The sequence below is a fragment of the Oryctolagus cuniculus genome, chromosome 6, assembly GCF_051225735.1.
Source record: "Oryctolagus cuniculus isolate XC-2025 breed Fujian yellow rabbit chromosome 6, ASM5122573v1, whole genome shotgun sequence".
NCBI classification, from domain to species: domain Eukaryota; kingdom Metazoa; phylum Chordata; class Mammalia; order Lagomorpha; family Leporidae; genus Oryctolagus; species Oryctolagus cuniculus.
The window spans coordinates 29,892,263-29,907,215 of NC_142872.1; the positions used below are offsets into that span (position 1 = coordinate 29,892,263).

Consider the following 14,953-nt stretch of genomic DNA (forward strand, 5'->3'; position numbering starts at 1 on the left):
GAAAAAGGAAGACCTTTCTCTCTGTCTCTCTCTCTCTCACTGTCCACTCTGCCTGTCAAAAATAAATAAATAAATAAAACTGGCAATGCTATGAAAAAGAAGTCAGTGAAATAAAAAGGAATGTTTTCTTTGAACATCTAGTCTGAAAGAAACTAGAGAAACATGACAGTTAACAACAGTGTGGAATCCCTGGTTGTATTCTGGGTATTAAAAAACATTCACAAGGAATGGCTTTGTTGCCTAGTAGGTTAAGCTACTGCCTTCAATGCCAGCATCCCATTTGGGTGCCAGTTCAAGTCTTGGCTGATCTGCTTCAGATTCAACTCCCCGCTAATGTGCCTGGGAAAGCAGTGGAGGATGACTCAAATACTTGGGCCCCTGCCATCCACATTGGAGACCTAGATGAACTTCCAGCTCCTTGCTTCAGCCTGGCCCAGTTCTGGCCATTGTGGCCATTTTGGGGAGTGAACCAGCAGATGGAAGATTCTCATTCTCTCTCTCTCTCTCTAACTCTGCCTTTGGAATAAATAAAATCTTTTAAAAATTTAAAAGTCCACAGAGGACATTAGTGGAATGACTGGGAAAATTAGAATGAAATGTAACACGGCTAGTAGTAGGTAGTCATGTATTTTTGAGTGTGATAAGTGTATTGAGGTAATGTGGGAAAATGTTCATGTTTGTAAGAGGAGAAATTTGAGATATTTAGGGGTATTTAGATATATAGTAATATATATATAGTCATTCATAGCAACATAAAGCATTCACATGTTATATATGTTAGTTATTGTCAAATAATGCAGTGCAACAAAAGTCTTCCAAAATTAGTAGCTCAGGACAAGAAACCAATTCCCTCTCATGCAGTCAAGGGCTGGCAGATTTAGGTGGCTTTAGTATATAGGTTGCTTCCACGACTGCTCCACATGTGTCTCATCATCCTTTAATCAATGGACTATCCAGAGATTGTTCCTATCATGGAGGTGGCAGGAAAACAAGAGGGTGGACCAGTGATGCCAGCACATTTCAAGCTCCAACTTGCTTCACTCTGTGAATTAGCTTTCCAGAGTTGACAAAAATTGCAACAAAATGAGTAATCTAAAATAGCAGAAATTTGCTCTTTCAGAGTTCTGGAGGCTAGAAGTCTGAAATCGAGGTCTTGGAAAGGGTCTGTTTCCTCTGAAGACTCCAGGGAGAATTATTCCTCGACTTCTCCTAGCTTCTGGTAGTTGTTGGCAATCCTTGGCTGGTAGAAGTTCTAGTCCAATTTCTACCTCCTTCATCTCAGGCCTCCTTCCTTGTGTATGTCCATGTGTCTCCAAATTCTCTCTCTATAAGGATACCAGTCATTGAATTTAGGGCTTACCCTAATTCAGTATGATCTCATTTAAATTTCATTACATTTGAAAAGACTCTATTCCCAAATAAGGATCATTGCTTAGAATTTCAATAAATCTTTCTGGGGGGACACAATTTGATCCACAGCACTTTGCTAACATCCCATTGGTCAAAGCAACTGACAAAATTAAGTCCAAAGTTAAGAGATGAGGAAGTATCTTGAACCATATAAGAGGACAAGGCAACTTGCATGGCCAAACTCAACATTGCTGAGGCAGAGAAGTGGAAAAAGAGATAATTATTTTCAGGTAATAAATGTGTGCACATATAAGTATCATCGTATGTTATAACATATATTTATATAGTTATAAAATATATTATAGTACTATATGTACTATATATATGATAAAGTACAAAATGTAGAAAAATTGATGGATCTAGGTGAAGATTATTTGGCCACTATTACTTATTATGTTCAATTTAAGCAAATTTGGACTTAGATAAGGAGAGATTTGACTCAAAGACTATTGCAGGGGCCATTGCTGTGGCATACCAGGTGAAGCCACCGCCTGCAGTGCCAGCATCTCATATGGGCGCTGGTTCAAGTCCCACTGCTCCACTTCCAATCCAGCTCTCTACTGTGGCCTGGGAAAGCAGTAGAAGATGGCCCAAGTCCTTGGGCACCCACATAGGAGAACCAGAAGAAGCTCCTGGCTCATGACTTTGGATCAGTGCAGCTCTGGCTGTTGCAGCCAATTGGGGAGTGAACCAGTGGATGGAAGACCTCTCTCTATCTCTTTTCCTCTCCTTCTCTGTGTAACTCTTTCAAATAAATAAATTAATTTAAAAAAAAGAAAACTGCAAACAAAATCCTATGATCACAACATCTTCAAATGTCTCAAAATCATAGAAAAAATGTGGGGATTTATTTGTTTCTCTAACAAGGAGAGGTAAGCAGGGCTAGCAGGACCTTTGTGTGGAGTAGAGCGAGGGGATAAGGTGAGCAAATGGAATAATCTGGGTGGCTTAGTAGAACATGTCTTTCTTCTCTCTCTGATTGGCCAGTTCTCAGCATGAATCATTAAGTGGAATATGTTCTGCCTTTTAGAGCTTGCCCAGGTTCAGGAGCCTGTGGGGAAGAGAAGCCTGATTAAAGTTTGGTTATGACAGATCATATGGCAAGTCTATTATTTTTAACAAAATCTCCATACTGTTTTCCACAGTAGCTGCACTAATTTGTGTTCCCACCAGCTATCTTTCTCCACATCCTCACTAGCATTTGTTACTCTGTGTCTTCTGGATAATAGCCAAATCTTACAGGGGTGAAGTGGTATCTCATTGTGGTTTTGATTTGTACTTGCCTGATGGCTAATTATGTTGAGCATTTTTTTCATATAGTTGTTGGCCATTTGTATTTCTTCTTTTGAGAACTGTAAATTGAGGACCTCTGCGCATTTCTTAACAGGATTGGTTGTGTTTTGTTGTTGTTGAGTATTTGAGTTGCTGATGTAGTCTGGATATTAACCCTTTGTTGTATAGGTAGCTTATAAATATTTTCCCATTCTCTTGGATGTCTCTTCACTCTATTGATCACTTCATTTGCTATGCAGAAACTTCTGAGTTTGATATAATCCAACTTGTCTAGTTTTGCTTTTGTTGCCTGTGCTTTGGGGTCTCAGCCAAGTTGCCACCAACACCAATGTCTTGAAGTGTTTCCCCTACATTTTCTTCCAGTTACTTCATAGTCTCAAGTCTTAAATTTGGGTCTTTGATCCATCTTGAGTTGACTTTTGTATATTGTGAGAGCAATGCATACATGTACATCCAGTTTTTCCCACACTATCTATTGAAGAAATTATCCTTAATCCAATCTATGGTCTGGGCACTTTTGTCAAAAATCAGTAGACTGTATGTACATGGAGTAATTTCTGGACTCTATTCTGCTCCATTGATCCATGTCTCAGTTTTATGTCAGTATTAAAATACATGAGCACATTGTATCAAAAAGATACCTGCCCCATGTTTGCAGCAGTATTGTTCACAGTAGCCAAAATATGGAATCAGCCAAGATGTCCACCATCAGATGAATGGATAAATAAAAAATGATATGTATATACAAATATACATATATACATATATACATGATGGAATATTACCAAGCTATAAAAAGAATGAAATTCTGTTGTTTGCATCAAAATGAATGCAACTGAAGGACATCATGTGGAGTAAAATAAGCCAGACATACCACATGCTCTTCCTTATATGTGGGAGCTAAAATTAAAAAAGGAAAAAAAAAAAGAAAAAGTAATTGTGTATATCAGTATTGCTGCAGATATAGTTTTGTCAAACTTTGTATTATGTCTTTGTCAAACTAATGGTAAGAATGATATACTACTCTAGTTTTTTTCCTATGGTTATTGTGAAATTTACCGTATATAAGTAAAATGATCATCTTTTCATTTGATTATTATTTATAATAATAATATTGCCTATATTCCTTCTAAACTAGAGTCTGTTTACTTGTTGAACTTTTGTTTAGTAAAACATTAAGACTTTGACTATAATGTAAATTAAAAATCTCCTATCTCAAAACTAAAAAAAAGAAGGAAGGAAGAAGGTGGGTAAGGGTGAAGAGGGAGGGAAGGAGTGAGGGAATATCATTATATTATTAGAATTGTATCTATGAACTACATTAAATTTGTTCTCTTCTTAATAATATCACATTGACAAAAAATAGAACATTAACCACGCCCCCCCCACACACAATAAATTTTGGGTAAGCCAAGACAGGGAGTAAACAATGGCAATAATGAGCTCTCTTATAACTCTTCTAGATGTCTGAAATATTTCAAAATAATATTTTAAATACTTAAAATCAGTACTTAGATATAGTTTTGGGATGGATTTTGTTCTCATCAAAACCTCGTAGTATCATAGTAGCTGTTGATTTCCCCTCTTCCCAACAACTAGATTTTGAAGAAACACCTTGATATTACAAAATAAGAGACTGTGGCAGTTGCAGGCATTTGGGGAGTGTACCAGTGAATGGGTGCATTCTGTCTCACTCCTTCAAATAAGTAAATGAATAACTTTTATAAAATACCAGGGACAGGCATTAAGATGCTACTGAGGATTCCTGCCTCCCATATTGGAGTGCCTGGGTTCAAGTCCTGGCTCTACACTCCATTCTAGCTCCCTGCTAATGTGCACCATAGGAGGCAGCATGTGGTGGATAAAGTGCTTGGGTCCCTGCCACTCATGTGGGAAACCTGGATTGAGTTCCTTGCTCCTAGCTTTGGGTTGGCCTAGCCCTGGTTGTTGCAGGAATTTAGGGAGTGAACGAGTGAATGGAAGATCTCTATATCTATCTTATTTCTCTATGCCTTTCAAATAAACATCAATTCAAAAAAATAAGAATAGCACCATGTTTAAAGCTCCCAAGGTTTTCAAAAGGAAACATAATATTTTGGATTTAAGCACCATCAACCAGATGTTAATAAATCTGGGTACTAACCAAGCAGATACAGTTCAGAGGAAAAGTAGCATTTCTGTGCCTGGATTATTTCACTTCACATAATGTGCCCTGGTTAATCCATATTGATGCAAATAGCAAGATTTCCTTCATTTGTTGGGTGGAAAAGTATTCCACTGTGCACCTTTGCCACATTGTCTTTATCCATTTATCCAGTGATGGATACTTAAGTTGATTCTATCTCTTGACTATTGCAAATAGTGATGCAATAAACATGAGAGTGCAGGTATCTCTTCAACAGACTGATTGCATTTCCTTTGGGTATATATACCTACCCGGTAGTGCAATTGCTGGATCAGATGGTAATTTTATTTTTAATTTTTGAGGAATTTCTATACTATTTTCCATAATGGCATGGTCTCACCCATATGTGAAAGCTAGAAAAGCTGATCTCATAGATGTAGAGAATATAATGGTGGTTACCAGGAGTTGTGGCAAGTTGGAGGTTTGGAGAGGTGCTGGTTGAACAAAATTTCAGTTGTAAAGAAGGAACTAGTGCAACAGTTCCACTGTACAACATGGTGACTTTAACAATTAACAGCAATATATTATATCCTTTTAAAATTTATTTATTTATTTGAAAAGCAGAGGAGAAAGAGGGGGAGAGACAGATCTTCCATCTATTAATTCACTCTCCAAATGTCTGCATCAGCCAGGGCTGGGCCAGACTGAAGCCAGGACCAGGGAACTCCCCTCAAGTCTCTCTCGTAGGTGGCAGGGTCCCAAATACTTAGGTTATCATCCATGCCTTCTCAGGCACACTGGGAAACAGGAAGCTGGATTGGAAGCAGAGCAGTCAGGACTCAGCTGGCATTCCAAAATGGGCTGCTGATTTCATAAGCAGTAGCTTAAGCTGCACAACAATATATTGTAGAATACATTGTACTTTTGAAAGCTTTTGAAAAGAGAGTGGATATTAAGTGTTCTCACCATAAGATGATGACTATGTGAGGTAATGCATATATTCATTATCTATATTTAGTCATTACACAATGCGTATATATTTCAAAACATCATGTTGTATGTGAAAACATGTGTAATTTTATCTCAATGAAAAAAGAATCTTTTAAAAAAGAAAAAAGCAGGATTTCTTATACTTTAGTTCTGAGAATATATTTTTTAAATTGATAGTTTTGAATTAATTTTTTTGACAGGCAGAGTGGATAGTGAGAGAGAGAGACAGAGAGAAAGGTCTTGCTTTTGCCGTTGGTTCACCCTCCAACGGCCGCCACGGCTGATGCGCTGCGGCCAGCGCACCACGCAGGAGCCAGGTGCTTCTCCTAGTCTCCCATGGGGTGCAGGGCCCAAGCACTTGGGCCATCCTCCACTGCACTCCCTGGCCACAGCAGAGAGCTGGCCTGGAAGAGGGGCAACTGGGAAAGAATGCAGCACCCCGACCGGGACTAGAACCCCGTGTGCAGGCGCCGCTAGGTGGAGGATTAGCCTATTGAGCCGCGGCACCGGCCTGAATTAATTATTTGGAAACTGACTGTATTAAGAGTTCCTAAGATGTCAGAAACTTATGCATAAATTATAAATCACTAGAGAAACATATCCCTTTTTTAAAAAAACCAAAACTATAAATGACTAATGTACTTATTTTAGAATTAATTCCACTTATGGCAGTATCCAATCCAGAGGAAAGCCCTACTTCAAACTCCCCCAAATAATCTAACACAAGACCAGATACCACATGTTCTTTCAAAGAGCCTCTTAATGAGATGTCCCTTCATTCTCTGTGGTGTACAGCATCCTTTGTTGCAGTAAGTCAATAAGTACAACTTAGTTCAATTACAGATGTGTTCTGGATGGTATTTAGCCAGAAGGCATTACACTGGAATTCTACACAGTAATGAAAATGAATGAATTGAGCTAAATACAGCACATTAACCTCACATTGAGCTCTTAATGAGAGAAATAAAGCAGATTCAAATGATTATCTGCTGTATACTTCTTATAAGAGGCAAAACTAAAGAATACACACTTAAGCCGGGTGTTAAGACATCTGATAGAGACTAAGGGATTCATAAACTCCTTCATGTCAGGATATCACTAATATTTTGTATACTTTCCATTTACATTCACTTTTCCCCCCACTGGTGACAATAAATTTTATAGCATCTAGGATATAACATATCAAACACAAATGGAGAATCAAATGCTTTTGATAATGAACATGAAACAATGTCAGAAGATAAATTCTTTTTTAAAAGATCTATTTATTTATATGAAAGGTAGAGTTACAGAGAGGTAGAGGCAGGGAGAGAAAGGGAGAGATCTTCCACCCGCTCATTCACTCCCCAAATGGCCATAATGGCCAGATCTGGGCTGATCCGAAGCCAGGAGCCAGGAGTTTCTTCTGGGTCTCCCACATGGGTGCAGGGGTCCAAGTACTTGGGCCACCTTCCGCTGCTTTTCCAGGTGCGTTAGCAGGGAGCTGCATCGAAGTGGAGCAGCTAGACTCGAACTGGTGCCAATATGGGATGCTGGCACTGCAGACAGCAGCTTTACCAGCTATGCCATATTGCTGGCCCCATTTGAAATAAATTCTTATACTGCCATGAGTAGCTGTATGAATTGGGCAAGTGACTTCATCACTTGGAGTCTTAGTTTCCATATCCGTTTAAAAGGTGGGGGCAGTGAGAAAGATTGAGTCTCACCTTTTGGCGGTAACAAACAATTTATGATCCAATGATCACACAGGTTTCTCCTATATTTCTGTCATGCCATTTTCAATATATATAATAATCTTATTTCCCTTAAAATAAAAAAGCCAGAAGCTTATCTTCATTTGATTTATCCTCTATATCATCTGGGAAGCAGGGCAATATAGTGATTTTTGGGGTCAGATAAAATTAAATCGAGTTCCATCTCTAATATTTACTAGGCAGAGGATCTTGCATTGTGACATAAACTCTCCTGCCTCACTTTCTTCATCTTTAGAAAGAGAAAGAATATATATATTTTTATATAAATCACGTAACACGGTGTCAGTGCATAGAAATCATACCTAATGAATATTACAGCCATCATATTCATAAGTGACAAGCCAGCTGCAGTCCTAAGCGTTTTAGGATCCGGGGACAGGGATGGATTTGTGTGCATCAGGTGCCAGTTGGTCTTAGCCCCCTATCACTGTGCCTAGTAGACCTCTGGTTCCTGTAGGATGACACCCCACAGTCCTCTTTCTTTTTCCTATCTTCCATTTCCTCCGTGATCTCCAACCCCCGCCCCCATATATTTGGCTCAAGCTCCAGAAGACACTGCAGGGTCCCTTTGCTTCTTCCTTAGTCTCTGGGCAAACTGTGGAGTGTGCAGATGTAGCTTAAATTCGTCACTGTTTGCCTGTGGCTGCACGGCCCCACTGGTTAGCAGATAAAGATGACTTCAACCTGAGCGAGTAGCCTAATTGGCTTCTTAATTCCCAAGGACATTTTTTTCCTGAAAGGGAATTAGCAAGAGAGTCTGCTGTTGCTTTGGCAACAAACTTTCAACCCTTACCTAACTCTCCGGAATGAGAACATTTCTATTAATACATTGGGTAGACTGGGGAGTTGAGTTGCTCAATACAGTTTCTTCCAAGTGCAAAACAGCTTAGGGGCTCTGCTAGCCGTGGGTGGCGCTGCGGTGGGGGGCTGGTAAAGCCAGGAGCAGCCCCCAAAGGCGGGAGCTGGGTGCGGGAAAGTGAAAGTGTATCCCCAACAGGTGGCTGCGGCTGCACAGAGCGCAGGGGCGCCGCTGAGAACTGATGGCGGCCGCGCGCAGAAAGCCTTGGCGAAGCAGGCAAGTGGAGTCTTTGCTCCTTTTCTTGTGCGTATCTGTGGGGGGCGCGGCAACCATCCGCTATTCAGTGGCGGAGGAGATGGAAAGCGGTTCCTTTGTAGCCAACGTGGCTAAGGACCTGGGGCTGGAGGTAGGGAAACTGGCTGCACGCGGGGCGCGGCTCGTGTCTGAGGGCAACAAGCTGCATTTCCGGCTCCACCGCAAGACCGGGGATTTGTTTGTGAAGGAGAAACTGGATCGGGAGTCACTTTGTGGCAAAGCTGACCCGTGCGTTCTGCACTTTGAAATAGTGCTGGTGGAGCCTCTGCAGTCCTTCCGTGCTGAGGTCAGGGTATTTGATATCAATGACAATGCCCCAGTTTTCCTAAACAAGGAGCCGCTTTTAAAGATTCCGGAGAGCACCCCGCTGGGTTCGCGGTTTCCTCTGCAGAGCGCCCAGGATCTGGACGTGGGTCTCAATGGGCTCCAGAACTACACGCTGAGCGCCAACGCGTATTTCCACCTGCACACTCGCTTCCGCAGCCACGGGCCCAAATATGCCGAGCTGGTGCTGGATAAACCCCTGGACAGAGAGGAGCAGCCTGAAGTCAACTTGACAGTCACCGCGGTGGACGGCGGGTCCCCGCCCAAGTCTGGCACCGCCCACATCCGCGTGCTGGTTCTGGACGTCAACGACCACGTGCCACAGTTCTCCAGGTTGGTGTACCGAGCTCAGGTACCGGAGGACAGCGCCAGGGGCTCTTTGGTGGCCGCTGTGACTGCCACGGACCTAGACGAGGGCACCAACAAGGAGATAACTTACTCCTTAGCCCAAAACCCAGAAGCGATTCTGCAGACGTTTGAGATTGACTCGCAAAGTGGGGAGGTTCGGCTTCGAGGGCCTCTGGATTTCGAAATGATTGAAACCTATGACATCGACGTTCAGGCCACCGACGGGGGAGGCCTCTCTGCCCACAGCAAAGTGCTGGTGGAAGTGGTGGACGTGAACGACAACCCTCCTGAAGTGATGATCGCCTCTGTGTCCAGCCCTCTCCCTGAGGACTCGCCACTGCAGACTGTGGTGGCCCTTTTCACTGTCCGAGACCGGGATGTTCGAGTGGGAGGAAAAATCACCTGCTTCCTCAGAGAAGACCTTCCCTTTGCAGTCCGACCTACATTCCGCAATTCCTACTCGCTGGTCACCGCCAGAGGCTTGGATCGGGAGGAGGTCCCCAGCTATAATATCACCCTTGTCGCCGTGGACACTGGGCCACCCAGCCTCTCCACGGAGACTGTGATAGAGGTGCTAATAGCAGACATCAATGACAATCCCCCAGTGTTTCAGGAGGATTCCTATATCTTGACTGTTCGAGAAAACAACAGCCCTGCGATTTTCATTGGCAAAGTCCATGCTGAGGACCTGGATGTGGGTGAGAATGCCCAAGTTACATATTCTCTGCTGCCTCCAAAAAGTGGAGATCTATCCGTCTTTGCCTACATCTCTATAAACTCAGACAATGGGAAGCTCTATGCACTTAGAACCATGGATTATGAGGCTATTCAAGATTTTCAGTTTGTAGTAAAGGCAACTGATGGGGGCTTCCTGTCACTGAGTAGCCAAGTGACTGTCAGAGTGGTTGTCCAGGATGACAACGACAATCGCCCGATGATCTTGTACCCACTACAGAATGGCACCTTTCCCTGCAATGACCTGGTGCCCAGGTCTGCAGAGGCCGGCTACTTGGTAACCAAAGTGGTGGCTGTGGATGGTGACTCAGGTCAAAATTCTTGGCTTTCATATCATCTACTTAAAGCCACTGATCTTGGGTTATTCTCTGTTCAACGACAAAATGGGGAAATCCGTACACTGAGGCAGATAGCTGAGAGAGACCCCATGATGCAGAAACTGACCATTCTCGTTCAGGATCATGGCCAACCAGCTCTCTCCACTACTGCCTCACTCAACATCCTGCTGGTAGATGGCTTTTCAGAGCCCTACCTGCAGTTCCAGGATCCATCAAAACATCCCAGAAAGGTAAATCCATCCACTAAATATTTGGTTATTTCTCTGGCTGCACTTTGCTTTCTCTTTCTCCTCTCTGTCACAGTGATCTTCATTGTACACATCTGTGAGAAGATTAAACACAGAGAAAAGTTTACAATTCAAGAACATTTTTATGATGATTGTAATTTCCCTAACAACCTAGTACAAGGAGGTGGCAATGGATCCTTATCCCAACCTTGTCCATATGACATGTGCTCAGCCACTGGCACTGGCAACAGTGAATTCAGGTTTCTTAAGCGCTTTATGCCCAACTTCCCTTTCCCCCATGCTGCTGGAGAGGTAAAAACAGGGACGGGCTCCACTTCACCTCCAGATTCTAGTAGAAACAGATCCCAGGGGTCAGAAAGCCATGCCCAGGTACCTGATGACTATATGTAGCTCACTTCAACAGACCTTCAGGGAAAGAAGAGAAATACAGTTTTATACCTGGTGTGCAAAGATCTCCCATCCTCATTAAAATAAAAATTATAGTAGATGGCAACGTTAGTCAAAGAGTGGCTTGGTGAAAATGGGAAATCAAGATTTAAGCTTGGCGTACTTAGTACAAAACAGTGGCCCTGCTCCCCAGATCATATATCTGTAACCCCTTCTGCATTTGGAATTCTGATTAAAGAAATGTTGCCATCTTCAAGGGGTCTTCAAAATATTCATGGAAAATGTGCAATCTCTTTTAATTCTATTTTCTTGAACATTTTGAAGTCCATCTATTTAATGCATATGGAACTTCTGCTTTTCCATCTCATCTGTGATAGGTAATGAATGAATGAGTCATTCTCATTTCTTCTGCATGTCATTGGTCCTAGAACAGGAAATGTTTGGTTTTGTAGAGATATGCTGTAACTTTTTACCTTTAAGTCATTTCCCAGTAGAAATTGTACATGCTCACGCTGGCACCGCGGCTCACTAGGCTAATCCTCCGCCTTGCGGCGCCGGCACACCAGGTTCTAGTCCCGGTCGGGGCGCCGGATTCTGTCCCGGTTGCCCCTCTTCCAGGCCAGCTCTCTGCTGTGGCCAGGGAGTGCAGCGGAGGATGGCCCAAGTACTTGGGCCCTGCACCCCATGGGAGACTGTGAGGAAGCACCTGGCTCCTGGCTCCTGCCATCGGATCAGCGCGGTGCGCCGGCCGCAGCGCGCCAGCCGCGGTGGCCATTGGAGGGTGAACCAACGGCAAAAAGGAAGACCTTTCTCTCTGTCTCTCTCTCTCTCACTGTCCACTCTGCCTGTCAAAAAAAAAAAAAAATTGTACATGCTCAGAGAAGAGAACTAGCTTTCAGCTCTGATATATCAGAAAGCTATTAGGTTTGACAAGCAAAGACATAATTTAATATTCTGAAATTTCTAGATTTTTGTCCCTGATGAGTAGAGGTTATCTTTGAGTCAGCACCTTGCATACAATCATGTATAATCATAGAAATACCTAATGAATGTTGATGCTCACAGGTAAATATGGAGTGAGGAATGATAAAGAAAAACTCAATTTTACTTATTTGCAAATGTAAGGGGATATGAAGCTCAGGAGATAAAATTCAGGAATATTCTCCAGAATTAAATTGGATGTAGACTTATTAATGTCATTTGATGCTTTAGGCCAGTCTTACTGCAGCCGGCGCATTGCGCTGATCCAAAGCCAGGAGCCAGGTGCTTCTCCCGGTCTCCCATGCGGGTGCAGGGCCCAAGCACTTGGACCATCCTCCACTGCAGAGGGCCACAGCAGAGAGCTGGCTTGGAAGAGGGGCAACCGGGACAGAATCCAGCGCTCCAACCGGGACTAGAACCCGGTGTGCCAGCGCCGCAAGGCAGAGGATTAGCCTATTGAGCCGTTGCGCCGGCCAGGCCAGTCTCAAATTTCTCTTTCATATCTAGATGATTGCCTTACCAATTATTTGAAAATCAAAAATGAAGGGTAGATGAGAATAAACATAATTTAGGCCTGCTATAGCAATATGTGCTACAGAACACTTATTCTGTTTTGTAATTTGTAGCACAACTACCAAAAAACCATTAAAGGAAAAAAAATTAACTGATACCAATTACATGGACTTAAATTATACTTTCAGGGAGTTCCATATTTGATGGTAAACCATTTTCCTCTCTGGGCATACTAAAGTAATGAGAAAAAAACTGATAAAAAAGAAATATTTCTAATAAGTCATAAGACAAAGTAGAGTAGGAAATCAATTAGGTATTTTGAAAAGCTTTATTATTTAGTTAGTTTTAAAAGTAGAAAGAGAGACAGAGATCTCCCATCCATTGGTTCACTCCCCAATTCCCTGACTTGACCAGAACCATGAGGCAAGAGTTCATTCTCAGTCCCACAGGTAGGTGACAGGGACTTAATCAATTGAACCATCATCTGCCTCAAGGGTACATGGTAGTTGGAAGCTGGAACCCAGGCATGCTGATATGGGATGTGCCCTTCAGCTAGCTTTCCTTAATGTGAACATTTGATACAACCACTGTACAATTGTCAAAGTTAAGAAATTAACTTTGGTACAATTCTATGAACTAAACTACAGACTTTCAGATTTCACTAGTTTTTTTCCTAATGTCTTTTTTTCTATGTTCAAGGACCCATTATAAAATCCTAAAGTGCATTTTGTTGTTATGTCTCTTTATTCTCTACAACCTGTGGTAGTTCCTTAGCTGTTTCTAGTTTTTCATGGGCTTGAGACTTTTGAAGAGTACTGGTCAATTATAAAATGTCCTTTAGTATAGAACTGCTATTGTTTTATCACTATTAGATTGAGTTTATGCTTTATTGGGAAGAATACCACAGAAATATTATGTCCTTCTTTGTATATGATATCAGTAGGGATGTGGTGTCAGTGTGTCCTTACCCTGGTGATGATCATTTTTTTGTTAAAAAAAGCGCATAGTGTAAAATTTGCCACATCAACCATTTTTAAGTGTGCATAGTTCAGTACTGTTAGAGTGATAGTAATCTTGGTTAAGAGAATGTCTACCAACTTTCTGCCCAGTAAAGTTATCATTTTTCTCTTTGTAATCAATAAATAGCTGGGGGAAGATACTTAGAAACTAGGCAAACGTCATGTTTCTTCTTAAACTAATGTTTGTATCCATTGCTGGATATCTCCTGTGGCAACTGATACTATAGCATCCTAATGATAATTTTCTGTTTCCCTGATTCCTTTTTTACAATTAATTGGTTAAAGCTCTTTTGTAAGGAAAACTTGCCATGATTCCTCCATGTATTTATCTACTTACTTCTTTATATGTAGACTCATGGGTATTTACTTTAGTATTTGCATTATAACCTAATGCTATTATTATTTATTTTGTTATTCAGCAAACCCTTTTAGCTAAGATGAAGAGCAGATTTTAAAGACTTGAATTATCAAAATATAATACATTTTCATCAAATTTAGGATTGCTTTGTTTAACCTGGTATGTTAGATTATGTTAAGAATATAAATATAAATCTATAAATTTCTTTAATATTTTTAAAGTTCCTTCATAATTGCGCTTTAACTTTAAATGAAAATTACACTAACAGAATTTAAAATTTTAACTACAGTTATATAATTATTAAATATATTATACTATAAAATTTTAAATTTATTATACAGACATGTTTATATATTTATAATAGAGTGTTACTTAAAAGTAGAATTATATGCTGAAATTAGACATATAGATATACAAGTAATGAAATTGCTATGTCTGATTTTATGTAATTTTCCTAAACATAAATAAATGCATTACTTTATTTATCATGTCTGTGTATTTTTTGTTTCTGATTTAAAGATGAATTTATCTCATTGCTAGAAGCAGAATTCATCTACATAATTCTCCCATACAAATGTCTATTTTCTGTAGAGTTCAGTGTCACTAGCTGGACACCCATTCTTCAACTACAAGTTTGACTTAATATCTAAATCTATGTAATACTTTTTAATAATATTGTTATAGTTTTGATTGAGTTTCTATAACATTGAGGCAGAATATTAAAAGGTGAAAATAATTTTTTCTGGTCAAATTGGTGAAGTAAGTTTATACTTCTGTATACCATGCTCTGTTCTAAACACAGAAATGAAAGGTAAAAATTAAAAATAGAAAATTAAATGACACAAAAACAGAAATTTAATAGAGACATAAAGTAGAAAGCTGAGATGAAAGCCCTGGACTTCTGAGCCATGGGATGGGAAGATGGCATTGGCTGCAGTTAGTCTGGCTCTCCCTGGAAATCAGGAACAAAACATTCTCTAGGAAAGAAGAAGAAAAACCAACGTCACTACTTAAAA

At 40.9% G+C, this 14,953-nt stretch overlaps 1 protein-coding gene across 1 annotated transcript; it reads left to right on the plus strand.

The window, feature by feature from the left end:
- The first annotated feature begins 8,418 nt into the window (after positions 1-8,418).
- Positions 8,419-14,427, plus strand: PCDHB1 (protocadherin beta 1). The gene has a single exon (XM_017341607.4). It carries the CDS (start codon positions 8,613-8,615, stop codon positions 11,067-11,069), a length of 2,457 nt encoding a protein of 818 aa, XP_017197096.3. The 5' UTR covers positions 8,419-8,612; the 3' UTR covers positions 11,070-14,427.
- Positions 14,428-14,953: the final 526 nt, after the last annotated feature.

Excerpts from the sequence above, each read along its gene's own strand:
- PCDHB1 (XM_017341607.4), top strand. The coding sequence starts at position 8,613 with ATGGCGGCCGCGCGCAGAAAGCCTTGGCGAAGCAGGCAAGTGGAGTCT.